Below are 27839 nucleotides of genomic sequence, written 5' to 3'. Positions count from 1 at the left end.
GGGTCCATGATGTCACTGTGTAAACACAAACAGATTCCCACAACATGAATCTTATCTGGAACACGCACTCATATATACAGACAGATTATCTCAGTCTGCCTCTCGTTTACTCTGTCATCACAAGATGACAGCAGAGCAGCTCTTGAGATATAAAGGAGTCGCTTTTGTATATATTTATATAATAGTTGCGTTATCCCACGTGGCTGCCTCTCGACCCAGGTTTATATGCACACATTTCTACCACAGTTATTCATAGACCTTTATGTGTTCGCGTTAGCATGGGCTCCTACAAAGAAAGCATGAAAGAAAGCTTCTTAACCCATAAGAAGGAAATTCATCAACTGAAAATTACACAAAATAACACATTATGGTCTCACACGTCCTTCACTTTGTGTTCTTCTTGGACATAAAGACTTGTAAAAATGTATTGCATTCTTGCTTCCACGTCTCATTAAAAGCCCTTGTCTCTCAAGTCAGGTGACGACAGAAAAATATGCAAACTTTAAATAATAAAAAGACCATGTTGCGTATATGTCAGAACACCTGCTCTGGTTCAGCACGACTGTTTGTCTTTAAACTAATCTATCATTTATCAGCATCTCTAAATGAAAAGACCTGCAGTACACTCACTCCCGCTCTTGCACTGACATGAGTTCTGATGAAAAATTCATCAAAGGGAACATGTGTGTGAGCCTTTTCTGCATGGTGTGGCAACTCTGTTATGTATAGACACACATAACACAGGCCCAAAAGTCAGCGCACTGCAGATTTTTCACGCCCCTTCTGTTATAATATAAGCTCTAGACAGTTTTAAAAAGAGACAGTCGTGTCAGGGGTTTAAAATGAAGCATGCTCTGGCTCCACTTGAAACTTTGCACATCTATTTGTAAGACGATTTTTACATTTTTATGCTCAAGTCATCCCACATTGTGCTTATGCTTCACTGGTTCTGTGTTTGATGCTGTACTTGTTATGCATGTATAACTCCACACTGTCTCTCACTTGATTGCTATGTTACAGCACATGCAGCTGTTTCTAGCGGGCAGGTCTGTACTTTTATTGGGGATACTGGCAAAATGACATGTGTTTTAGAAGGTATTATTCATCACGTATGGTATACCCTTTAAGTCTACTTGTGCAGCAGTGGGGCAGAGTTTCTGCAAAATTGGCTGAAGCCCAAAATCTCTTTCACCTATACGTGTCTCCTCCCTTTCATCAGCTTTGTAAAAAGGGAATAATCACAGAAAGGGTCAAGAGGTCATTCTGGAGTGGCGTCTTCACTGAACACTTGCGGTTGTGTTTTGCTGAGGTAAGACTGTAATTGCATAGAAAAAAGAGGGCATCCTTGCATAATGCATCAAAGCCTGCATGAAATGTAAAATATTCGCATATTTTATGGCCCAAAACAAACTCTGCTTGTGTACAGATTCTAAATATATGAGCACATGCATCTATTTATTTTCACGAATTCCAAATAATCTACAAGATTTGAAACTGATTTAACCCAACTACAGTGCAACTGTAATATTCTAGCTTTTGCATGTTCACAATATCAGCATTACAAAAAAAAAATGCTGCAGGGCACGTGGTCAGTGATTTTGCTGTGTATTTTAGTCAGTGCAGTCTTCCAGAGATTTTAACTGCCTTTTTATAATTGCAAGGGTCAGGTTGGCTAGGTTTCCCAATTTACACCCAGTCATTACCACTTTACCCATCATTAAAAGAGACATCACTCTTATTGGTGTGATAAAAGCTCCCTTCAAGGCAAGCAATTAACCGCACTAGAAAACGCTCCTCATCCTCCGTTTCTTTCCTCCTCTTTTCACCCGCTCGTTCGGCCTCTGTTAAGACTTCAGAGGTTTCTGTGATGTAAACCTTTTTAATTGTCTCCCGGGGAGATGGGTAAATTTTTTTTTTATCTGTTTCGAACAGTACAGCATGACATAGCCATACTACGTGAGCAGATGTGCTAAGCCTTTGTCGAGGTGTCATTTGTATCCACCGTAGTTCAGCTCCTCGTTGTTAATTGCTAAGAGCCGACTGGCTGATAAATGATTTATTTGGCAGAGCAGGAAGTCTCTTTGTCCCATATTTATCTCTGTGCACAGAGAAGAGTATGGGAAATGTAATTTTTTATTACTCATTAAGACACAGTTAATCTCCATTTGAAAATATGTGTTTAGCAGCATTTAAAATTGCAAACGAAGCAAGACTGGAACTGCCAAATCCTGATTAGCCCGAGAATTCAATATCCACTTACTAGGAAGCATCATTTCTCAGACCTGTCGCGAGCATTATATCACACCGGGCGTTCGGTATAAAAGACAGGCTCGATGCAGTCAGCAAAATCTGCATCAGAGAGCGTGATGAGGGCTCGTGTGGGCAGTGCATTTTGTAGGCAAACGAGAATGTTAATTTTTTAACAGATTGTGTGCGGCGGGTAGTTTGACATGCTTGTGAGGAGCTAGAAGAGCTGTCAGGTGTTGTCAGATGAAACAACTCTTTCTCTCTCTCATTGCATTTCTCTTTCGCCAGATATGAGGAATGTTTCAAGGCCATGTAAACTAGATATAGTGGTCTCGTGTAACTGTGGGTCACAAATATGTTAAAGCTGCAGTTTGAAGAAAGGCCAGTACAGATTGTTAGAATTTGACAATAGACTGTGTAGAAAATGACTTATTATATGCTGGACAAATGCTGGATATGTCCCATATGCTTTTTAATTCTCTGTGGTTGACCCTATTTCGTTGCCCTGCTGGTGTAAACTTGGTCCTTTTAACCCTTAAGGACCCACAGTGACACTGGTGTCACTGCCTCTTTACACTTAGAGACTTGGTTATATATGATTCATTTGATATAAGACCCCCGTAATTTTCATGAAAGTAGAAATAGGTCTGGGCTCTTAAGGGTTAAGCATGCCTGTTGCATGACTTCATGTAGTATTGAATGTACGCATTTAAAGAGGCCAGATGCCTTACAGTAGTAGGAATGCATTTGAAAATGTCAGCTGTCAGCTAAAATATATTAATATTTTTCATATTCTGTGCATACAGTGCATTTGTGCATACTCATACATGCTGCTTCAGGCTCTTTAGATGATAACATTTAGATTTTTGAAATATTTAACTTCATAGTCGCAGAAGAAAACAAAAAGGACCTCCCAGAGCTGAAGCTCACTGTATCTGTGCAGCAACAAGACAGGCAGCTGAATACCACATGATGAACATGCAGTTTGTCAGATAATTATGCAGATAAAGCCTAATGCATGTTGTCTTTCTTCACTATTGTGCCAAGTCAGATTAAAAGTGAAATAGTAAATGCATCCTTTCGTGTGTCATGTTATATAATTGCATCTGTGGGTGGTAATGTGTATTTCTGCGTTTGCATTGGGATATACGCCTTTGTCTTTCAGCTTTCAACAAACGATCTGTGCTCATACGCATGTCACACACATAGATACTTTTATTTAAGCATTTGATACTCTGGTTATGCTTTGGACTGTTTTTCTTTTTTTACCTGGACTGTAGCTATTTTCAGTCCCTCAAATCATTAACAGTTGATACTGCTGGTGCTTCAGTTATTTCAAAGATAGTACTTTATTAGCCATCTAGGTTCTGACAGCTCTGGCTTTACCCCTTAAAACCTAGAGATTTTGAGATTTCTACATCAGTGTGATTTTAGTTATCCTCCTGAAAATTCTAAATAAATTGCACAATACATGTTCAAAGTGCAAAAAAAATGCCAGCTGTTGCAAATATGATACAAATGAAGACAATCTTACATTTATTCAATATTTAAAAAGGTATCAGTAGGTTCAGTAAACACTCCATTTCCAAAACAATCTAATTTAATGGTTCACGCTTTAAAGGGTTGAGTCTTTGCAAGATCTCCTGCAGTGTATATAGTGTCGTTTTTCCAATATTTAACCATCACAAACCTTAAAGCTGGGGAGGACAGTTTGAGTTGAGTTGATAACTCGTAACTAATTCTAGTAATTTGGAAAATTGTCTTATTTTTGTAACAGGTGGCTTTTCAGAGAACATAGTACAGTCGCACAAAGTTGACACCTAAAGGACATTTTAACAAAAGCTCAGCGCATGTTCAGCCTTATCCGAACCCATTCTGCAAGGTTAGACTCACATTTACAGATGTAACCTTCACCCCTCTCACTTGTGATTGGTACATTCCTAATTCCAGCGTGCAGCCTTCTGCTGTGAATCGTTGGGCTGCTACAGTAGCTGACACCTCTGATTTGCTGCCAGGCCTAGTCGTGACCCATTCGCTCTATTAAAGAGTGTGTGCGTATTCATGTGGGTATCTGCACACATTCCTGCCTGTCTAAGCAATCTGTCTCTTGTTTCTTTTATGTGACTAATTGACAGAAAACAGTAAAGCAGGTAAATAATAATGGCAGCTCGCTGTTTTGTCACATTAGTTAAGGATGTGTTTCAATGTGGAATCAGTCAAAAAGAATTATTCACATCAATTAGGGCCGTTTACTGTTACTGTTTTCTGGTAGAGTTTAGACTGTGAATGACTAAGCAGGAGGCAAAAAGCCCTCCTACAGAGCTTTGCCTTATATGTTGGTGTGCAGTTGCCTGGTTACATGTGTAGTTAGGAAAACCGATTAAATGTTTGTTGATACTCTCACTTAATTCAATATTCTACTGGTTACTGACAGAAACACTGACAAGAGCCTTAATGTGTGCCATCTTAATTCATGTGGACAACGCAACCATTTAATTTCAAGGCTGGGGATCTATTCTCGGCTACTCAGGGAGGAGAGGGAAGCAGCTTCCTGCTCATGCTATATACAGTGGGAACAGAGTGTTGATGACCTCAACGGTGGATATAGTAAGGTGGTGGAAAGAATCTCCTCGATCCCGCTGACATGCTTACTTTAGTGAAGTCTGGGGACGAGGGGTCGCCCATCACTGTGGACAATGAAGTAGCCAAAAAGCTCTCCGGTGGCCTAGGCCCTGGGGTGGATGTGATTTGCCCTGAGTTCCTCAAGCCTCTGGATGTTGTTGGGCTGTCGTGGTTGACACGCCTCTGCAGCATCACGTGAAATCGAGCCTCTGGATTGTCAGACTGGGATGACGGTTTAAGAAGGGGACTGGAAAGGGTGCTCCAATTTCAGGAGCATTGCACTCCTGCTCTCTGGGACAGTCTACACTAGGGTGCTGTAGAGGCGAGTCTGCCCGTTTGTTGAACTTTGGGCCCCAAGAAGAACAAAGGGTTTTTTTTTTGCTCTGGTTGTTGAACACTGGATCATCTCTTTATACCCTTGAGGTTGTCTAAGAGTGCACAGGAGTTTGCCTGCCTAACCTATATGTGTTTTGAGGATGTGAAGAAGGCATTCGACTGTGTTCCTTAGGGCATCCTGTGGGGGTTCTCTGGGAGTATGGATGACTGGCCCATTGTTCTTGGCCATCCAGTTCCTGGACAGGAACTGGATGGCCAAGAACAATGGTGGCAGTAAGTCAGACCCTTTCCCAGTTAAAGTTGGGAACCAGAGGGAGAAATTGCTTCCCCAAGTGTAAGAGCTAGAGAATCTCAGGAGATTGACAGATGGATGCAGCAGTGAAGCAGAACCTGTATCACTCTGTTGTGGTGAAGAGAGAGCTCAGCGTGAAAGCAAGGCTATCGATTTAGCAGACAGTCTATGTGTTACACCCTGAAAAGGGGCTGAAAAGGGGATAAGTCAATGACGACGCTCAGACACGATGCTTCTCTTTCAGCAGCTTCATTGCGAATGATTCAGAAATATAAACATACATACAAAAGTATTAAACATCTTAATAACACTGTACAGTCTCTGTTAATTGTAAGACAATATATCTCCAGACTGTTTTCTTTCCTTTAAGTTACAGATTAAATTGAATGTAAGAATTTACAAAAACAGATTATGAATCAATAAACAAACTTAGATCATTAAACTGAAATATACAGAAAATAAACAAAATATTCATATAAAAATACTAATAGGCATTTGTCCCTTCACACAAAATAAACATGTTCTTTGTCCAGATGAAATGCAAAATGCACACAATGTATGTTTCATACACAGTCTGGCACGATAATGCTCCATGCTAGCCACCAACAGAGCGCTTAGTTTAGCTTGCTGCTTATAGCTTATCCTAACAACACAGTTAACACAGATCATCTAAATATTCCTAGTATTCTCTTGGTACATTTGGAAACACGGTCAGTACAACTCAACATACATGTTTGTAAAGTCCAAAAGCAGAATTGCTCAATTATTACCTGAAAAGAGGATAAGTCAATGACGACACTCAGACACGATGCTTCTCTTTCAGCAGCTTCATTGCGAATGAGGCATCGTGGCCAGAGCTCCCCCTTCCGGCAACGGCAGGCATAACTAATCAATCATGATCACTAAATCACATGGATTATTCCCCAGGCTTGACAAATAGATCACAGATTGAATTTTACACAGGTTGTAGTCACATTAAGAATTATTATCCGGTTGAACATAGTCATGAACTCTTTTAACTATTTTAGCCTGTGTTACATTACATCTCTCTGATGGGACTTCTTTTACCCTTGTTTATACATTTACATATTTGAAATAAATTGAATAATACATTAACTTTTAACCACAACTTTTTACTCCATTATGAACTTCAACAAATAATCAATCTATCACATATGTTCTTATCCTGACTTGGCCATGAGCTTTGGGGAATGACCAAAAGAATGAGATTAGACTGAAAATGAGAGAAAAAGCATCCAGTGAGGAAAAAAAAAACCTTTAAAAGACCCTTGGAAAGCCTGAAGAACTGTTGCTCAAGATTATATTAAAAAATGACAAGAGTCCTTGGAAGTAAAATATAAAGAAATGAGGGTAGCTCAAGACTCAATAATATGTTAAATAGCCCAGGAGAAGTCAGGGGAAAAAATCTACAGCACAACACGTTCCTGCCTCATACACAGTGTTTTATTGTTTTCATTTTGTCTCAGAGAGGCCCCTCATTAGATACCCATCAGCGACTGAGGCTGCTGCATCATTGCGAACACTTATTTGATTACAAACCAGTGAAAACTAGTTTCTGCGTGCTCGCCAGCTGTGAATGCCTAGTGAGTAAAGTAACAGTTGTGTTTGTATGCCAGTACATTGGCATATTAGCAGAGACAAATTGACTGTAAATATTTTGAATCTGTGACGGAGACTTGTGAGTTATGGGGAGGGAAAAGAGCTGGGAATGAGACATCTGCCTGAAACTTGATCCAAAATTTGGGCAGTGCAGATGTAACAGGTTCTGTAGAAGAGGATTTAATTTTGTGTTTCCATACAGCATCCCCATCCAAGATGCTTTTAAGTATAGTATTCCAGTCCATTTTAGTCACGCACACTTTCTCCATACATGTACTCCATTTTTTTTCTGTTCCACCTCATATTTATTCTGTGCACAGTAACATTTCAGAATACTGAATCTAAAGGGTTTTTTTTCAGTTGAAAGTAAACAAAAAACCACAAAGAAATCAATTGCCCACTGTAAGATTATGAAAGCATGAAAATAACGTGGTAAACTCCCCCGCGCAGCGTGTACTCCACAGTGTAGCCCACACGGCAACGCGGCCCTCTGCCGCATCTCGCGAAAACATTTCAGGAGCAGTAGCAAAATGCTCCAAACGTTAATGTGTCACAAAAGCCGCACAATGATTCAATATCATTTTCCAAATGAATTTCCCTGGTTGGTAATAGAATGGGCCACACACACTTTATAACCATATTCATCAGTTTTCCACGGTTCAGTTAGGTTTCTGTGTAAATTAGGGCCAGCAGCAAACGTGGGGTGTTTTTGGAGGGGAAAAAAATGTAATATTGCAGGAAGATAAATAGGCTTGTTCTTCAAAATATCAGAGACGGTGAAAGAGCTGCAGTTGCAATCTGAATCTTGTGTCCTGAAGCCAAAAGTTCTCAATAAAACACTTTTACACTGCAAAAGCACCACAATGATTAAAGGCTGTAGGAGGCTGAAAATTACATTTAAAACGTGCTGTGGATATGCAAGACACCTAACACATGCACACAGAGTTTTGTCGTTTTTGAACTCTGATATATCCTAATCAGATGACACGTTTTATTTATTTATTGTCATGTATGTTATGTACTATAAACAGCAGATAAGATGAAACTGCTTCAAAGCTGTTAGCGCTTGACTGAGAGGAACTTCATGAAGCCGCCACAGTCGCTTTTTAGACACGAAAGAAGAAGTAAATTACAAACGAGACCCGTAGAGAGTTGCATGCCTGTGTACATGTGGGAGTAGTAAGGGTGGTAACAGTGAGATAAAGGAAGTAACAGCGAAGCCTGCAGAGTGCATGCACATGTGTAAATCAACCAACAATGCAACTTAGATTATTAGAAGCCAGCAGTCATTAAGCAGCATCAGAATACAAAACAAATCATCCAGTCATGGTGAGGTCACACTTGAGCCACATAGAGAGAGAGAGAAGGTAGTCGTTATATGTGTTTTATTTACATCACGGGGGCTGCCTTTGGCGGAAACCTGAACACTTGAGAGATATAGCGAGGCGCACGGAATCTAAAAATACCACGGCTGAGGGAGCAGGGCTTAAGAAGAAGAATAAGAAGCAGTGGCTGTCTCTACTGTCAGCCCTGCCTCTTGGTGTTCAGGCTGTGTGTTGCTGTCTCAGAATGAAATATTAGGCCTTTGTAAGCAAACGGAAACAAATCCGTGTGAGACCAGACGGCTAATTTAACGTGACAGATGAAACAGGGAGGGTTTTACATCAGATATATTGAATGTTTGATCTGTTTAGCGAGTCAGTGTGATGTAAAGTGTGCGAAACGGCCATAATGAGACCGTGGATGGATTCTTTGAGCTCTAATCAAAATAACAGAGGAGGTTGGGGGGGGGATCATATGTGCTTTGAGTTTTATTCATGGCTGAAAAATGTCACCAGTGCTTTGTTATGACGAACTAAAATGCAGCTTTTTTTTTTTTTTAAATATCTGTAGCATCTCGGAGTAGATAAAACAGTTATTTTCATAAAGGTAACACAGACTTTGAGATCATATAGGACAGTTTTACAGTTTTACATTATGTGGCATCTCCAGCACTGCTGTTAAGGTCGTGCCCTGTAGCCATGCCCCTGTTCTCCTGTCATCTCTCTCCAAGAAAAGCTGGAACACAAGGATGAAAACGTTTCCCACCCACACGTTCTGCATCTCGCTGCCACTCCTGCATTCTCTTCATGTCCTCCTGTGTATCACTCTGCTTTTCTCGCGCCTCGCACTCATGCAAACGCATATATAGAAGCCTCCGAGGACCGGTGCATAAACGATGGCTCCAGTCCCAGGCAGGCCTCGCAGGCAAGCTGGCTAGCAAGTCCACCGACGCCTTCATCCGTTTACCCGTTCATCTGTCCGTTTTAGGCTTCAAACCTAACCCCCTCTTTACTGGCAAAGCCCAAAGGCAGCACCTGATGTGTGAAGCGCACACCAAAGTGTAAATGAGTGCCTCAGCCGGGACTTGAATTGGCTGCTGATGATTTACAAAAAGACATATTTCCATTTGAAAAGGTTTCTTTAAGAGTTGCTTATCATCGCTGCTACTGTGTTTGTGCTCCGTCTGAATGCTCTTTTTACCTAAGGAGTCTCACCAAAGAGAATTCTGAAAGCTCTCTAATTAAAAAACCCTATTTTAAAAATGTGAGCCCAGTTTAGCACTGAGCCTCAAAACAGATTGAGGTAACCAAGTCTGCATGATGAACACTTGCTTTCTCGAACTAGGGTGTGAGAAAATGAGTGTTTGGTCACATCAAGAGCTTGATTTTAATCCTAAAGACTTTAATTGCCCTCGGTGGCGCGGCGGCCTCTTTAGTTTTCACCTGCAGACACTTCTTAGCTACTTCTAACAGTATAGCTGCTAAAAAAGGGGGACAGAACTAGTGCACTTCCATATTTGGGTGCACATTTACATGCCATATAAAAGAATACCGCACACTTGTAAACTTAAAGCAAATAAAGTGCAGACTGTGTTTTTATCACAGTAGTGGAGTTTATTGTCAATAAGGAGTAGGTACATTAAAAACACACACGCAGAGACTCACACGCACAGGCGCCCACACAAGCATCCACACACACACATGCGTGCAGCCACACACACCCTGACACACCAGCCCCTTTTCCTGTGGGTTCTGCTTCCTGCATTTTGTAGAGCACGAACAGATGTTTCTGTAGCTCTGAAAGCAGATGATTTGAAATTCACACATCGTATTGAATCTGAACAAGAAGACTGAGTCTCTGTGGATTTGCTTTGCACACCGGAGAACCGAGAAAGAGAGCAAACTTTTTGGAGCACGTGATTTAAAGTGCGCTGTTTCCTCCTGTGCAGCTGAGAAAGACAAAGCGTGTGAGGGGATAGTTACACTTTTCTTGGCCTTTTTTTAAAACATTTTTTTTTGAACGATGATTGTGGAAACGGATGCGCCGTCAGGTAGTAAAGTCGATGTTCATGTTCATGTCGTAATCTGCTGCAGGAAACTGATTGGTGGCTCTCTGTCTGATTAAGATGTTTGGAGATTGTGCCGTTTTAGATTGCAGTGACGCGAGTGCCACAGAATCCATTTCTTTAAATAAAATCGTTATATTACTCGACATCATATGCTATGACTAACATAATGCTGTTGTCTCAGCTCCCATGAATCATCCCCACGAGCTCACCTTTGCACGCGTGAATCATCTGATGCCAGCGTGCGCATTTGTATGGTATGTCCGTATGTGCGGCACGGCTTCAGAAATTTGTTGGGACTTAATGACTTGTGCTCTTCTACTAAACTCATCAGCACAAACTTAATCCTGCAGGCTAAATGAGCAAGAGCTAAAAATAGTCCCTGCAGCTACAGCGCCATGCGTAGCAGGATACGGTTGTCTGGTATATAGCAGTGATGGAAGAAGACCGGTGGGGGTGAATGGAGGGATGAAGGCCTAGAAAGATGACAAAAGAGGTCTTCATTAAAAGTAGAGTGGTTTTCATTTAAGTGTTTTGAGGTGGGAGCACTGGCATAAACCATCACAGTGTACACCATATTGGAGTATATTTATGTTCTGATTTATATTTGAACCTTTCGGGAATCATGACTTTCATGGCAGTTCTCAAAAATCTTTGTCTGCGGATCTGACGGGGAAAGGAATAATAAGCTTCCACCGGTAGGCAGGCAGACAAACAGATGGATGCATTCAGTCAGCAGGTACATAGATGATGCAAATAAATAGTCAGGGGAAGCTAATAATGGATAGAGAATTAGATTAGAGACGGAGTGATTAAAAAAACGGGATCCTGCTCTATTGGTAATGCCTTCTGTCCACATGTCCTAATTATACCTAAATGCATTGCCCTGCTTCTCCCTTACTCCTGCTCGGTCTCCTGCTACTAACCCCACACAATGCTTGACAATCTTAACAAAGCTTCCCTGAGGCCCCTTATCTAATAGAGCAGTCTCTACAAGACACACACACACACACACACACACACGCATCGCAGCCAGCAGCGAGTTGAGGGGGAAAGATGAGGGAGTAATGGGACAAAGACAAGTTGTCAGATAAATGAGATAAATTAGACACTGAGTGAGGAACGACAGAGAAAGAGAGAGAGCTATTCTTTTCCAACTCTCCCAGGGTTGTTGCTGTGTGCGAGAGCTCTGGTGGGATCTCATTGTTCTTTTTTGTCCTTGTGTGTGTCCGTGTCCATCTGCTGCAAGCCACAGTGTGTTTTATCAGGACTGAGGTCTGGTGCTCGAGCAGAAGGACGCATGTGCAAATATACCACGTGTCGCAGCCGAGGAGTGCACTTGTGTTTAGGAAACACACGAAATCCTGCAAATGCACTCGTGATGGACAGTGTAGCAGATGTTAGTCTTTGTAGGTTTACTGTGATCATCAGTGTCAACTGTCTTCACTGATTTTTGACATTAAATTCATTTTTTTAAGCCTTCATTGATTCAATTTGATGGTTTTTGTCTACGTTAAACCAGGATCAAAGATAAATGCCACTCATTGTATATGCGTTGGCCTCTTGCCATAGTAGTTACTTTTGGGGGGGGGGGCTTATATAATGCTGTCATTTATCAGCAGGAGAACAGAGAACTAAAGAGACAGCCAGTTGGAGACCCCAGGCTGCCACAGTGCCCACGCACACAGCATCATCTTTCCACTGCATCACTAGACATTAAATTAGCTTAAATTTGCTTCCTGGAGACGTACTTATTACTGCAAACCCTAAAACTAATTCTTAACCTGGTCTTATCCAGCCCCCATCCTTAAAACAAGTCTAGATACTAACATTTGTAAAACTTTACATTGAAGTCCTTGTAATAAGCATTAGTTTAATCAGGTTTTGAGATATTAAAATGTCCTATTAGTTAAAACATTATGTTTCATTAACAGCGTCACTAACACGTCATATGAAATGTCATATTTTGAGACAATCATACGCACTTAAAGTGTGTAAGAAATTTTTCCTCATTTCACCATTTCATGCTATTTTTTAATAGAACTTTTAGTATTTTTGTTTAGATTAGCATATGCATGTGCTATATTGTTATTAGTAGTTAATCACGCTTTTTTAAGCTACTGAATCCAAAGAGCTTACAATACCTTATCATGTTAATCTAAAGAGCTTGGAAAGAAATGTGACTGAAGAAGCTTCTCAGATGTGACGTCCAGTGGCTTTTCTTTCCAAGCTCCTTAGATTACCACAACCTGGATGACGGAGAATCTACACAAAATCTTATTGGGGTTATTTTACACTTATTGAGAGTATGAAAGGGGTTTAACACCTATTACCTTAACAAGGATACTGATAGACACTGGAAGCTGTACTCCAGAGTTGACCGTGTTCCAGTAGCAGCAGTCGGAAAAACAGGCTCTATTCTGCTTCCTAGCAAGGTGGAGCCATTCATCCATCACTATGAATGCCTGGAGTACAACGCAGTAGCTGTTATTCCTCATTTTTTTAAAAAAGAAGAAGTAAAAACACAGCTGCAGCACATTAGAGTCTGGTCCATGCTCTGTGTATGGCTTATTTACTGAATCACAAATGCATAAAGGGGGTAGTACAGAGCACACATTTTACACATTTGCTACTTTTTACGCTTACTTCTTACAGTCTTTAATTTCAAAGTTGAGATTGGTGTGGCTTCACTGGCTTTCCAAGTGTGAAATCTGACCCGAGGGGGCGTTGCAGCTGAAAATTGTGATTCCAACTTCCTAAACGTGAATTATCCTCCTCCTCCACCGTGAGACATTTTCAGCTTCCGGGAGATGGCCAAGCGGGCTGCTCAGGCCAATCACAGCAAGTCTGAAAAGTCAGAAAGTCAAACATTCAGTATATGACAGGCCCTTTTCATCTAAACCCTAATTTGTGTCAGATTCAGAGCTCTGAGCCTCGCCTTTGATGCTACAGTACCGCTCAGGATACAGTTGGCAGGTTTACCCACATGTGCACTCCACTGAGTGTGTGCCCTCCTGTGAAACCGGAAGGAGACAGAGTTTGGAGGTAAAGAGGAGGGTAGACCTCAGGAAGATGGGCATTTTCGGTAATACCAGGGTTCTCATCATTAGCCTCCCATAAAGACTGATGAGCGTGAGTTGGCATCCTCCTTTCTCCTGTGTGATGAGTCATTAACAGTAAAACATTTTGGAACAGAAAATGAAGCGCACAGCAAGTAGGCTTTGAGCCAAAGACATCCAGAAAATGGACGGATGAGCTTACAGAGACTGTTAGATTTCAACTTCAAGTCATATTGCGCCATATAAAGCTGACTATATCTACACTGCAAATGTAAATCCACTTTGGGTTCACAGTGGTTTGGTAGTACTTACATTGTCTCACTTCATGTGTTTCTAGTGGAGCTGGATGCAGAGCACGCACAGAGAGTCCCCGGGGCGGAGCAAGGAGGGGGCCTGCCACCCCAGGTGAAGCTGAAAGAGAGGCAGAAGTTCTTTGAGGAGGCCTTTCAGCAGGACATGGAGCAGTACCTGTCTACCGGCTACCTGCAGATTGCTGAGAGGCGAGGTGAGGAGGAGGAGCGGTAAGGTCAGACGTTTTCTGATATTAGTTTAGTTTCCTAGCGCTCCGTCGCCTTTAGCGCAAAAGGAAGATGTTGAGGGTTTGAGGTTTCGGTAGTATTGTGCGCTAATTCTTTAAAGGTGAATGCAAAGGCGTGAATACATTTCAGACTCCCTTTACTATCAGCTTAGACCTTCACACTTTAACCGCATACCATGAGATTGAGTCATAATGGCTTTACATAGTGATGAGAGCCTGTCACTTAACACACGAGTAGAGTCGTTCCATTTTAAATTATGCCACCATGATATATAAACGTACTCTGGGATTGTAACAGAATCCCGCTGCGCTGCGCCTCCATGTATTTGCTGCCAAACGTCTACTGAAATGCCCAAAGCATGTGCAGAAACAGCTCCCCGCACTGAGAGATGTTACAGACTCCACTGGCCAGTGTTTGTAATGTGATTTTTCTTCTTCTTTCCCTCATCTGCCCTCCTCCCCACATCACCCTGGAAATGGCTTAGAGAAGCTTGTGGAGAAGTAAGGACGGAGGGAGAGATGGAGCAAAAGGAAAGAGATTTAAGGAGCGTTCACGGAAACTCAAAAGGCTTTTTTATCAGTGCAGTGAGCGGAATAGTCACAGCTCATTATCCGAAGAAGCGTAGCACTGTATTGGCTCTTTTATATTAGTGGTACAAAAAGACTGGACATGTTTATATTTAAAGTGGTTAAAAAAATAAATAAAAATCATCTGAAGCCAACACCTCTCCATGACCAATGAATGCACAACTCATAACCCTTAATATAGCTGTAAATCCCTACAGCAGGGCGGCGCTACTGAAGAGCAAAGATACAGCTGGAGACTGGAGAGCGAAAGGGAGGCTGCAGATGTCATAAGCCGCTGAGCCATCAAAAGCTAGTCCCAAGGGTCTTACACACACACACACACACACACACTCACACACACACACACACACACTCTCTCTGCAATCTCACTAAAGGCAGAGACAGTCCTTCCCAGCAGGAGAACCTTTTAGGCAAGGTCACGGTGGTGCTAAAAGAAGAGCATGTTAGAGGCAGTCACATGGAAACGATGCTCTCAACGTGGTTCTTCCTGGACCTAGACTTTCACATAACATAACCACAGCTGTCAGTTGTGTATCCATGTGTGTGTCTTCCCGTTTGTTTGCCTATTTATTACATGGAGGAAACAGAGCTTTAAAACTGAAACAAAATATCCTTCGTGCTATGCTTTACGAGGCCGAAGAGCTCATATGGAGGCGACTGCGTAGCTGACAGAGCAGATATGGAAATGCCCATGAGAAGCGCCTGCCCGCCGAGGCCCACTGAGCAGTCTTTAGGCAGAATCAGAGCCTGAAACGTGTCACAGAAAGCACCACTGCTGTCCTCACTGAGCAGAGGAGATAAACGCGTTCGTTTCATTTATTCACTTTCTCTGCGTACGCATCAACAGTCGCTGTGTATATAAACTTAATGTGCGCGTGCGGACATTCAGACGAGTTACCCAAGTTGAGGCATCTGAAAAGACGGCGCTCTCCTGTGTCTGTGTGTGATCTTTTTGTGTTTTGTGTTACTATTTAAAGGGCAAGGAGACCTTGGGGCAGTCTCCACGGGAAATAACATTCGCCTTCTGTTTTTTTTTTCCCCTCTTTCTTTACTCTTTTTTTTATTCTGCTCTCCCTCCCTGTGCCGCCCTTCTTCTGCTCTCCTCATTTCTTTGAGGTACGGTAGCCAATGGCGTCTTATCTCACTGCTCTGCAACAACCAGTCATGCTGCTTCTTCCTCATGCTCTCACAACCCCGTCCCCTCATCCTCTTAGTGTACCAACTGGCTGTTTACTACGCATGTGGCACATCACGATGTGGAGGGGGTTGCACCTGTGCAAGGCGGTGAATCCAGGAGTGTATTAGCTGTAGTGTAACAGGAGTTTCCAATCAATCTGTGTATTGGTGGACTATTAAAACATTAGACCCATTAAACATTCTGATGTGCTGCCTTGCTGTCAACAACCACACATTTGTGCTTTCATATATATAATAAGAACGTCAGCAATCTGAAAGAAGCGCCTCAGGAAATCAGAGTGATTTCTCAAGTTTGTCAGCTATCTCTTTAAATCTCTTTCACATGCTTTAAATCACGATGTCTATTTTTAACTTGAAAGCAATATTCAGGCATTTCAGAAGTACTCTTAGCCTTCATGGGAAGAATGTTGTTACTTCAGTTAATGATACCTGCAAATTCAATATGTTGAATTTCCAGGTATTTCCTGTAAGCATGCTTTTGATGGTAAGGTAAACCAAATATGGTTTGTATGCATTATATACAAGCTTATCCACTTTGAATGCCATCCAGCTTGAACATGCCCATTTGCTTCTGCAAGAAAAAAACAATCCCACTGTTGCTGCCGCGTTCTGCTGCAGTGTTCGCTAATACCTCATTTACCTTTTGCTGTGTACAGAACCAATAGGCAGCATGTCATCCATGGAGGTGAATGTGGACATGCTGGAGCAGATGGATTTGATGGACATGTCTGACCACGAGGCTCTGGATGTGTTTTTGCACTCTGGAGGAGAGGACAACAGCGCTGCCTCGCCTGTTGCAGGTCGGAAGCCGTGCACACAAAGAATGGCTGTACCCTGAAGTAAACAGACTGGTTATTGTTATACTGGCTTTTGATTCAGTGCATAAAACTCACTTAATCTTAGAGAGAGCGTTCTCAAACTGTGCATTAAAGTACCGCCCGGGTTCATCTACAACAAATCACATATCTGCATTTGTATTTGAGACTACGTGGACTGATGTCAGTTATATGTTCCCTCACCACCTGCAAAAATAAGGACCAAGAAGCACTTTATTGTAATAAAAGCACAGTCCAGATGTTCAACTGTCAGTTGTTTTACCCTAAAAGGACATGAAATATACACTCACTTCAAGATTTATGAGGTACACCTGCTGGTAATGGGTTGGACCCCATTTGCCTTCAGAGCTGCCTTAACTCTCCGCTGCACAGATTCAGCAAGGTCCTGGAAACATTTCTGGTGTTGTCTTCTGATACTGTAGCCCATCTTCAAGTTTATTATTATTTGAATTACTGTTTCCTTCCTACCAGCTTGAAACAATCCTGACCTCTGCCATCACCAAAGTAGATCAACAACATATTTTCACCCAGAGAGCTGCTGCTCACTGGATATTTCCTATTTTTCAGACAATCCTCTCTAAACCCTAGAGATGGTTATTTCAGAAAATCCCAGTAGATCAGCAGTTTGTGAAACATTCAGACCAGCCCATCTGGCACCAACAACCAAAGTAACTTAAATCACATCTCAGGGGAAACTGGCATCATGGATTTGCAGCCAACAAATCTGCAGCACCTGTGTGATGCTGTCATGTCAATATGGAGCAAAATCTCAGAGGAATGTTTCCAGCGCCTTGTTGAATCTGTGCCACGAAGAATTGAAAGCATCTCTGAAAGTAAAAGGGGGTCCAACCCTTTGTCAGGTGCAAGGTGAGTGCAATTTCCCACTGATCGTCCATCCATTCACTTCCGCTCATCCCAGCTGTTGTAGGGGAAGAGGCAGGGTGCACCCTGGACAGGTCGCCAGCCTGTGATTCATAACAAATTCACTGAAGCAGAAATCTGACAAGCACACCACATGATGTAACACATGATGCACCATCAGCATCTGTCCAGATCTGCTGAGGAAACATATTGTTGCAGTCAGTCATCTGATGCTACACTTTCTGTTTACAGTCGATCAGTCGGTTGCAAGTTTGAACTAAAGCTGTGAAGTCATTCCAAAGAAACGAGAGCAGTTGCCTCATTTTATCTGCAGCAGCCCTCGGCCTGAGACAGCAAGTAAATAATAAATAACCCTAAATAATAGAATTATTTGGGTTATTTAAGGGAAGTGGGTCCAGTTACGCACAGACTCAGAGACATAGTTATTATTGTCTGTCCTCCTGCCTATCAAAGTCAACTATTTAATTTCTGTTTATTTAACTGTCATTTAAACTAAGAAGTTCATAAAAAATTAAGAACAATTTTTTAGCACAAAGTGTGAAGTTACCCACTTCCCCTTCCTGTCTTTCAGGTCCAGACGTCGAGTCCTTCACCACAGAGATCAGCCTCCAAGTTCCCACCCAGGCTGAGCTACGACACAAGCTCTCTTCATTATCATCCACCTGCACTGACTCCGCCAGCCAGGACACAGAGGCCGGGGAGGAGGACGAGGAGGAAGAGGAGGAGAGTGAGCAAGGAGGAGGAGGGGGCGTTGGGGGATCAGGAGGAGGAGGAAGGAGGAGAAGACCCCCTGTGGTAGTGACCCTGGATGAAGAAGAGGTGCACCCTGACACGGTGCTGGTGGACAGGGCGGAGCGCGAAGATCAGACCAGCAAAGACTGTGAGGAAAGCAGGCCAGAGGTTTGAGGAGAGGCGGAGTGAGACACCCAACAGCTGCCAAATCAAACTCAGAACAATATTGGCTTTGTTCTTAATATTCCTCTCATATGTCAGAGAAACATATGATAGAAAGTGCAGCCTCAGTGCACTAACTGCCACATGACCTTACCTTGAGAGACGTGAGTTTTCAATTCTAATTGATCTTATAAAACAGTTTTTTTTTTTCCTTTTCAGCATAACGTCATCGAACGGCTTAGCGATTCTCCTGTTTCTTTGTTTCTCCTGCTGTATGTCGAGGCCTGTTACTGATTAACGACTGAGTAATGAGGACATAGAAACACACTAAAAATCACCCACACGACCCTTCTGCTATGCTCCATCCTTCACTGCGCTTATAGACCGCAGCGGTCATGTGTTTCCCATTATTGCTTGTGTTGGAGATTAAGCGTGGAGCCTAAAGTACCCCCATTTGGCCAAAATAAAGAAGCTAGCTTTTAAAATCTAACTGCAGGTCAGAAATGTGAAGTCAGTTTTTAATCTGTAAAAGAAATGTTGCCATGCAAATTCACCCGCCAAAGATTTTATACCTTATAAAATCCACGTGTGTAAAACCACAGGGATAGCTTTGGTTCTGTTTGCACAGGTTTTCTGATGTATGTGCTCTATGAAACTGTTCTAGGGGTTAAAGCTATGAAATGAGACTTTCAATTGTGCAATTTCTCTTCCACAATTCATTTTAGTGCAACAAATGCAAAGATACACTACTCAAAGAAATGAAGGGAACACTCGATCATCACTTGGTATGACACAAAGTCATTTAAACTTCTTTCCTTTCATTTGAAGCTTTGCTGCAAGTGAGTTTTTCTCCGGTCCAGCTCCTCTAGGACTGCAAAATGACCTCCAGCTGAGCTACTCGTGCATGTTTCTCACCAAACTGTCAGAAACAAACTCCACGAGGGCCCGATGTGCTTCAGTGCAGAGCCCGGCACTGTGCAGCTCAAGTATATCCGCCTGAGATCTGCCATCCTGGAGGAGCCGGACTACTTGTGCAACCTGAACCGGCTGGAGGTACGATCCTCATGCTAGCAGCAGTGATAAGGAGTAAAAAGACAAACTAGAGGATTAGGAGGGATAAGGAGAGAGGATTTTTGTGGTGGTAGTCTTGTTGTTGCCTCTCTGGTAAACCCGTTATCACTAGGATTTGCACCAAAGCAGCTGAAATGGATTCACAATGCTTTCTGCTTCCTAGCTGGAAAGACTTATATCACTGAAGTTCAACCAACTATGATGCTCGAGCGTTCCCTTAATGTTTTTTTGAGCAGTGTACTTATTGATCGCTTTTTTCTGAAGAAAAAGGATGAATATTTTATCACTTTCTGAAACTAAAAAGCCAAAAGCATTTCTTTCACTGTTTTTTAAAGTCTTCTAGATCACGTCGGATGTAAACTACCAGTTCAAAATGGTTTTGTGCCATTACCCAGTAGAAACAAAGCTTAATAGCAGGCAGGCACCTGACAGTGGTTTCTGAAACACATTGTATAGCAGACATGTGGGTGAAGATCGGGTACAATGATAACAATGACTTACCACACATACACACACACATACAGGACAGTTACCCTTTGCCATTCCTTTGATATGTGATCTCTGGGTGAACTACTTCTGTTGAACCGAGGACCAAATCCCTGCTGTGGACAGTGTGCTATGCACCGGACAATGTCCAGAAGACTGAACTGCATCCAGACCTCTGTGTCTGCAGTTGTTGACATTTGTGCAATGTGACAGCATTACTGCTTCCTTCTTTTTCCCTTGCCTAAAATTTCTGACTTGTTGCTAATAAACATTTGTCTCCCGGCGTCGTTTAATTTTCATCCGAGTTACAGCAGTAAGAAAAGTAGGAAGTCTTGTTTTGTAGTCCTGCCATTTAACAATGGAAAGCTAACACAGTAAGAGAATAGACAGAGCGTTATTAATGAGGGGAGAAAGGATCATTAAATATTTTATTTTGTGCGAGTTGAATTTCTGTGTATATTCATTTTTTAAAAAAAAAAAGGTAACTGGAAATTGGGGGAAAGCAATACAAGAGCTCAAAATGACTTTTTGAGGCTAAAAATGAATGCCTTGGTTTATTGTGAACAGTAAAGAGTCTGTGTCGATACACAACAGTGCGCTTTAACAGGTAACTGTGATGCTCATTTTGAGCCCCATGCGACAGAGGATGCTAGTGATAGGGTGAGGTGGAGGTAGTTGGTGCGCTGTGTTGACCCCAAAAGGGAGCAGATGAGAGGAGCAGGATTCTGCAGGCAAAGCTTTATATGATTCACAGTTCAGAATAATCCCCCTTTGTCTCATACAGGGCCCGATCATGTGCCTGAAACTAGCTTTATCTGATTGGCTGCATGCCACAAACAAAGTCTGGACGGGGGTGTTGAGATGACCATATGAGCATCATACAGAGTAAAGACTGAAACTAAAAAAAAATTTAAGTGGCGAAAACAAGTTTCCATAAATTGTTTTTTTTCCCTCAGAATTTAAAACAAACACTGCACATAAAGTTCAGTTTAACTTACTGAACCAAAAACCTGAAAAACTTATGATTTAAAAATATTAAAATCTAATTGATTTTCTGTCAATTACCAATAACTGAATAAGTTTTAGGTTATGCTCCTGGGTAGATACTCCCAGAGGTTATTTCAACATGCCATCGTCCATCCCAGGGTAATGGGGAGGTTGGAGCCCATCCCTGTTGTAATGGGGTTCGAGGTGGACTATACGCTGGACGGACTGCCAGTCCGTCGCAGGGCTAATGAGTTTCCACATTCCTAAAATATCCATCTAATGTTATAAATCTCTGAACTGTAAATTATGACGCAGTTTGAAGAGTTTCTCCTCGCCATCCAGTCGGAAATCAGCACACCAAGAGACACACGAGCAGGTTGGAAAGAAATGACAGTGAATTGTCAGTAAGTTTTTATTAAACCTTAAGTACAAACTGCAAAAGTAAAAAACAGTCAATTTAACCAACATGAGACTCTCTTTCCGAATGAAGGGAAAGGCCGAGTTACCAAATAAATTAAGTCACCAAAGACCCCACTGTGAGCAAAGTAGTTTATACTGTAGAAAAGGAAGGAAAAAAACAAAGAAAAAAAAATAACTGAAGGACAAACAAAGAAAATCCCATCTGAATAAAATATATTGTAAGGCCATAAAAACTTGACAACCACTTTTTTTTTTAAATGTTGAAAACACCCGACTTGGTATGTCATTAAATAGTCCTAAAACAGTTCAGTCTTCTGCAAGGGACAACAACCAACAAACTGGATTATAGGATTTTTTTTTCCTTGACAGTCACCACTGGCAAGCTCAGTGCAACATGAGTAGCTACTACATTTTTGTTGAATTTTCAGTAATGAAAATGTAAAAACCCATTTTTTTTGTGTGAACATATCATTTTTTTCCCTTTTCTTTAAAAAAGTAAAGCTAAACAAACAAAACTAGATCAGGAGGCCAGGGAGGAGGCAGGGCAGGTAAAGGGGGGGCGGGGGCAGTCGTTGGCTACTCGATATCTTCTTTCTTAGTGATATAAGCAGCACTTAAAATTTTTATACACATTTACCAGAGCAACCCTGTAAGCGTCAAACTCACATGGATGAAGAAAGGGAAAAACGTAAGGCTTTTTCTTCATCGACCACTCTCCTCTGGAACACTTTCTCTCTTTCTCTGGTCCTTCCTTCCTTTCTTTCTTACTCAACCCCAGAAAAAAAGGCTCAAGTATTTAAAGAAATTTACAGGATTATGTACAAAAAAAAGTTGATGTTTGTTTGCGTTGGGCTTTTTCTCCGCTCTTAAAAAAAAGAAAAAATCACTAATATATCTGGAAAGGGGAAAAAATTCAAAAAAAAAAAAAAGACAGTAGAAGAAAGAAAAACTTGGATTTGATATTTCACATTTTACACTCTTTGACTAGTGGCTCTACTTGAGATAACACATTAGATCAACAAAGCTTAAAAAACCCCCAAATAATAATAATAATAATATAATATAATATTAATGTTTACTGGTACAGATGAAACAAGAGGACTGGAAGAATGGAATGTTAACACGATTGCACATCTAGAACCAGAAAAGCCCGACGAGCCTTTCTGCTCTGTGGGGGTCGGGGGGGCGCGTGAGCTAGCAGAGTGAACCAATAGCAGGCGCCAACCCCCAGATTTTTTTTTTCTCCTTTAAAAAGAATTTTGTGTTGTTATACAGTAATTATAACCAACAGCACCAATAAAATGGATCTCCTTGCTAAGTATCAGGCACCATTTCCACTTGCTAGTGAAGAAGGGATCCCTCCATACTACAAGGAAGTGAGGTGACCTTTTCACAGGTCAAGCAGCTGCAGCTCTGCCCCTCTCACGTCCGCCGACGAACAGAAAACAAAAAAAACGTCCACAATGATGACAAAAATAAAAAAGATACACAGAAAATTTCTCACGACAAAACAAAACTATCGAAAAAAGAAAGCTAAGATTCATAAACTGAACTTGGGGAAAAAAAACAAAAACAAATTGTAGCCAACCAACAGTAAACCAACATCATCTGTCTTTCAAGTTTTTTTTACCTTGCATCTCCAACCCACATTTCATTAAAAAAGAAAGAAAAAATAGGCAAGAACTGCATCAAGAATACATTAAAAGTGATTCCTCTTCCTCAAATAAAGGACAGAGAGAAACTTTGGGCAACTACTTGATGTCATTTTCATTTCACAAAATCATGGGAGGGAGGGAGCGGTGGTGAGTGGGGGGAAGGCCGCCTTTTCATTCCTCCTGTGTTCACAGTTGAGGGACATGTGATGTATCAGTATCATGGGTGAGAGGAGGGCAGGAAAGTGTGATGCAAGAAAAAGGTAATTATTGTAACCTCCTATCAGCTGAGGAAGGGTGGAGGTGGAGCTAAAGGGTAAAATGAGGCCTGTCAAGTCTGTGAACATTATACTTAATGCTTTCAATATTGACTCGGAGAGAGAGGTGTGTGTGTTCTAAAATCATCCAAAATAAAAACAAATTCTTCTTTCACACTAGTGCAAAAAAGACATCTTGCTTTTCTCTTTTTAGTTCCTTTTCCTTATAACAAGCCTGTCATTACTAAAGGAGAGGAGAATCTCTTGCTTATTAAAGAGATGGAGACTGAGGTCAGGCAAGGGGGGTCTTCAAAGCTCAAAAACAATCTCTAACATCGGGCGGTGAAGAAGGAGCGGTTTGATAGGGATCCTGCTTACTGTGGAAAAACAAAAACACGGGGATTCAGAGAAGTGGAGGGGGTGTGGTGGGATGTGGGCACAGCACACATGGGTGGCAATGTTGAGGCGTCCCGCCTCAGGACACGGCAGCGGCCTTGGGCATGTGGCTGGACGACAGGCGGGCCAGGGACACCTCTACGGTGGCGCGTTTTCGGGGTCCTCGCTTGGCTGGCGATGCTTTGGCAGGGCTTAAGCCGTGGCAGGGGTCCCCTCCTCCGCCACTAACAATGACTCCTCCAGCGTCGATGCTTCCTCCGTTCTTCAACATGGCTCGTCCGCACACCTGGCTCACCAAACTGTTGATTTGCTCCTGTGTGGCAAAAGGAAGCAGAAAAAAAGTGAGAAAAAAGGTGGCAATGAAGCAAATGCACACAAATCAAGAGCAGAAGATAAAATGGAATATGGCAAAATGAAAAAGTACAGGTGTGTCTACTGTTAAAAAAAACATAAATAAAAATGTGACAGTCTGATTACACCACAAGTACAACTCAGTATAAACATTTTCGTTAATCATCCACTTTCAGTAGCGGTGTGAAAAGCTAGCTGATGTCTCCCCCATCTGGACAGAGGGAGAATGGAAGCATAGCAGACCCACACAATGGTAGCTTACCTCATCATATCGATACATCATCTTAAGGCCTCTGCAGGATTTGTGCTTCTCCACATAGCGCAGGGCACACTCCAGACAAAAGACCACATTGTCAGTCTCCCGAACCACCTAAATGGGAAAAAAAGGCTTTTAGTTAAACAAAGAATTTATTTTCTTAGTGAAAAAGTGGAAATATTGATAAATCTCTAAAATGTCTCATACTCATTATGCTTATATTCTTATCTCAGTAGTATTAAGTATGTTTAGTAAGTTACCTTTAACTTACAGAGCATACTGCAGGAATAATAACTACAAACTGAAAAAAACAAACAAAAACAACAACTCCTAGCGCCAATTCACAACAACAGTTGCCTCAAGGCGCTTCGTGCTGTAAGGTAAAGACCCCACAATACTATAGAGAAAACCCCAACAATCAGATGATCCCCTTTGAGCGGCACTTGGCGACGGTGGGAAGGAACAACTCCCTTTTAACAGGAAGAGACCTCTGGCACAACCAGGCTCAAGGAGGGGCAGCCACCTACCGCGGCCGGTTGGGGGTTAGGGGAAAGAAGAGAAAGGAGAGCACAGAGGGACCATGGAAAATGCACAAGCTACAGGAGAGAGTAGACAAAAGTTAATTAATATGCAAAATTGGCAAACAAATTCATCAGGATTGAAAAAGAGGTCACTGGAAAACAAGTGCATTATGGTCCCTCAGCAGCTTTTAGCAGCATAACTAAATGATGCTTCAGGATCATCCAATCTGATACTGGACACTTTATGAACCACAGGTAGAGTCGAACTTAAACTCTGGAGTTATCAGGGCACCAATGAAGAGAAGCCAGGATTGGAGAAATACACTCTCTCTTTCCAGTCCCTGTGAGTACCTTTGCTGTGGCATTTAGAATCACCTAAAGGCTTTTAAGGGAGCTTCTAGAAAAGTCCAATAACAGATGTGTGTTTAATGTGCGAATTAAACGATATATCCCAGTTAAAAAAAAATTAGTCCAAGATTCTTCTGTGTTTTTGGAAGCCAAGGTAATGCCATCTAAAGTAACTATGGCTAAAAGAGATTTTAAGGACATATACAATAACCTCAGTTTTTTCTTAAGTAGAAATTAAGAAATTACCAAATCTTTTTGAATCATCCGGCTTCATAGATGGATATGACTTGGTATCATCTACATAACAACAAAAATGTATGCAGTGTTTTCTAATAATACAACCTAAGGGAACCACATATAACGTAAAAAAACAAAAAAAAATTAAAACATTAAAAAAAAAAAAAAAAAAAAAAAAGTATTGGGCCCAGGACAGAACCTTGTGGAACTCCATGAATAACTTCAGTGTACAACAAAAACTCCCCATGTACATGCACAAATTGGGATCTATCAGATATGATTCAGTTGATCGATTGATCGATGGGGTCTAACAGACATGTTGATGGTTTACTTGAAGTAATTAGTTCAGTGAGATCAATCGGCAAGAAGCACTCTAAATATCAGACATCGGACATTTTTCAATAATGGTAAAAATTGTATTTGAAAGGAAATTCGTGAAGTCATTATTACTGATAGCTAACAGAACTGAAAAACAATAAGCAATATGTCGGGACAAGATCAAGAATGTGATTAAAATATTGAGTTGAGGGTAGTAATGAATTAAACACAGTGTTGAAGTCGTTGTTTTCATCATCTACAAGCATAAATCTGCCAACAGAAACTTTTGTCTTTTACAGTTCAACAGTTTAAGGCTAAGGATAATTACAGCTGTCTGAGTCTTTGGGGGATTAATAAACTAGAGTGAGAGATCACTGCCTTCATTTAAACTTAAAGTGTAAGAGAAAATAAATCAACATGTTGCTCGATTATTACATCATTTACTAACAGGGACTTTGAGAGAGTCCTAATATAAAAAATAAATCAATATTCAATTGTTTTGCTCTATTGAAATAGTTTTCATATATTTCTGGGAGCAGATGGTCTCTGTGAGTTTGGAGGGGGAGGGAAGCTGCTGGAAGACATGTAAAGTTGCATACATACTGGAAGTGATTTGCTAATAGGGGTTGAAATTTGTAAGCATTTGCAAAAAATTTATTTTTTGTTTATTAACATTTTTTTTAATAATATGTTTGAAATAAAGATTTGATTCAGATTCAGACTCATCGTGCACCGCTTTGAAGCTGATCGTTGGTCGCATGCAGACATTTCATGCTCCGGTTGACTAGGTGACCCTGTAACGTATTGACTTCCAGGTCATACGTCAACCAACTGTATTCTTCATTCTCACTAATAGTCTATTCAACTGGTCGCTTTGAAGTTGAATACAGCCTATTGCAGATCGCTCCCACTTTGTGTCGTCAGCAGTTTTTGCGCCAAATATTGTTCAAATATTGTTTCTTACAAATGCAGCTCTGCTTCCTGTGCTCGACTCTGCATAGATCATCCAGAATCAAACACAGACTAATCAACTCTGGATAGTCATGTTTTTTGTTTTTTAATAAATTCCGCAACATTCATAGAGATGAGAGCTGCACCACCCATAGTAGGATGGTTGCAGTCTCTCTAAAAAAGACCACGTTTTCCACAGAAAGTTTTCCAGTTACCTACGAAGCCCATATTGTTTGCTGGACACCACCCAGACAGCCTGCAGCTAAAAGACAACATCCAGCTATGCATGTCAACCCAGGTCAGACTGGGGAGAAGACGCTGTTAGTAAAGTCACACACTAACTCAATGTTAGTTTTAGTGACTTGTGATTAAAACAACTGGATGCCATTACTTTCAATCTGAATTACAGTTTAAGTAAATCTATGTTTATCTTTAGTTCAAACAAATGCTCTGCTCTGCTGTTGGAGTTTGCAGGTTCACGTTTCTAAGTATGAAGCTGCCAATGACCAGAGTTTTTTTCTCTGCAAGTGTTGCTGAGTGGAAAAAAAACATGGTTAGAATTTTGAATGTGCTAGTTGTGTACCAAGGGCTTCTCTTTCGGACTGCGCTTGCTTCCAGCAGCAGCCGGCCTTTCTTCCCGGCAGTGAATTTGGGTGACAGCTAAACTACTTTGGGCCTGGCTAGCCATTACAGCTGCAGGTTTACTTTCAGCGGTGCGGAGCCATGCCTCCAATTCACATAGGCTACGTTCACTCTGCAGGCGAAAGCGCATCAAATCCAATTTATTTGACCCTATGCAACCCATATCCGATCATCGTATGACAGTGTGAACGGCACAAATCCGATATTTTCAAATCCGATCTGGGTCACTTTCGTATGTGGTACTGAATCCGATACATATCCGAAGTTTCAGAAAGCGACCGCTGTGAATGGTCAAGTCGCATTAAATCTGTCTTTTACGTCACTGACACAAGACAGACGCCAATTATCAGCGCCGGAGAAGCGCCCGATAAGACATCGCGAACGCTTCCTGGCCATCCAACTGTTGGGAAGACAACGTTGGAGAAACGTTACTTCTCCAATGTTTTA

At 41.5% G+C, this 27839-nt stretch overlaps 2 protein-coding genes across 4 annotated transcripts in view; one reads left to right on the top strand and one right to left on the bottom strand.

Annotated features, from left to right (window-relative positions):
• Positions 1-20538, top strand: part of dtnbp1b (dystrobrevin binding protein 1b) — a 28054-nt gene extending 7516 nt beyond the window's left edge. The window contains exons 2-4 of one of the 2 annotated variants that reach the window (XM_035906417.2): positions 13902-14069; positions 16544-16687; positions 18177-20538. In XM_035906417.2, the coding sequence (XP_035762310.1) occupies positions 13902-14069; positions 16544-16687; positions 18177-18511 (647 nt within the window). In that variant the 3' untranslated portion in view covers positions 18512-20538. The remainder of the gene's footprint in view (positions 1-13901; positions 14070-16543; positions 16688-18176) is intronic. The other variant, XM_006787873.3, reaches the window with a different exon arrangement.
• Positions 20539-21441: 903 nt separating this feature from the next.
• The window catches only part of jarid2b (jumonji and AT-rich interaction domain containing 2b), a 106736-nt gene continuing 100338 nt past the window's right edge, over positions 21442-27839 (bottom strand). For both annotated transcript variants that reach the window (XM_087835415.1, XM_087835416.1), the window contains exons 17-18: positions 24382-24489; positions 21442-24081 (exon numbers count right to left, since the gene is read on the bottom strand). In XM_087835415.1, coding sequence (XP_087691541.1) covers positions 23848-24081; positions 24382-24489 — 342 coding nt within the window. In that variant the 3' untranslated portion in view covers positions 21442-23847. The remainder of the gene's footprint in view (positions 24082-24381; positions 24490-27839) is intronic.

This window comes from Neolamprologus brichardi, chromosome 22 (assembly GCF_056152115.1).
Source record: "Neolamprologus brichardi isolate AB-2024 chromosome 22, ASM5615211v1, whole genome shotgun sequence".
Classification (NCBI taxonomy): Eukaryota; Metazoa; Chordata; class Actinopteri; order Cichliformes; family Cichlidae; genus Neolamprologus; species Neolamprologus brichardi.
Note: the sequence above shows the minus strand (reverse complement) of the source record. Positions and strands in the feature narration are given on the sequence as shown.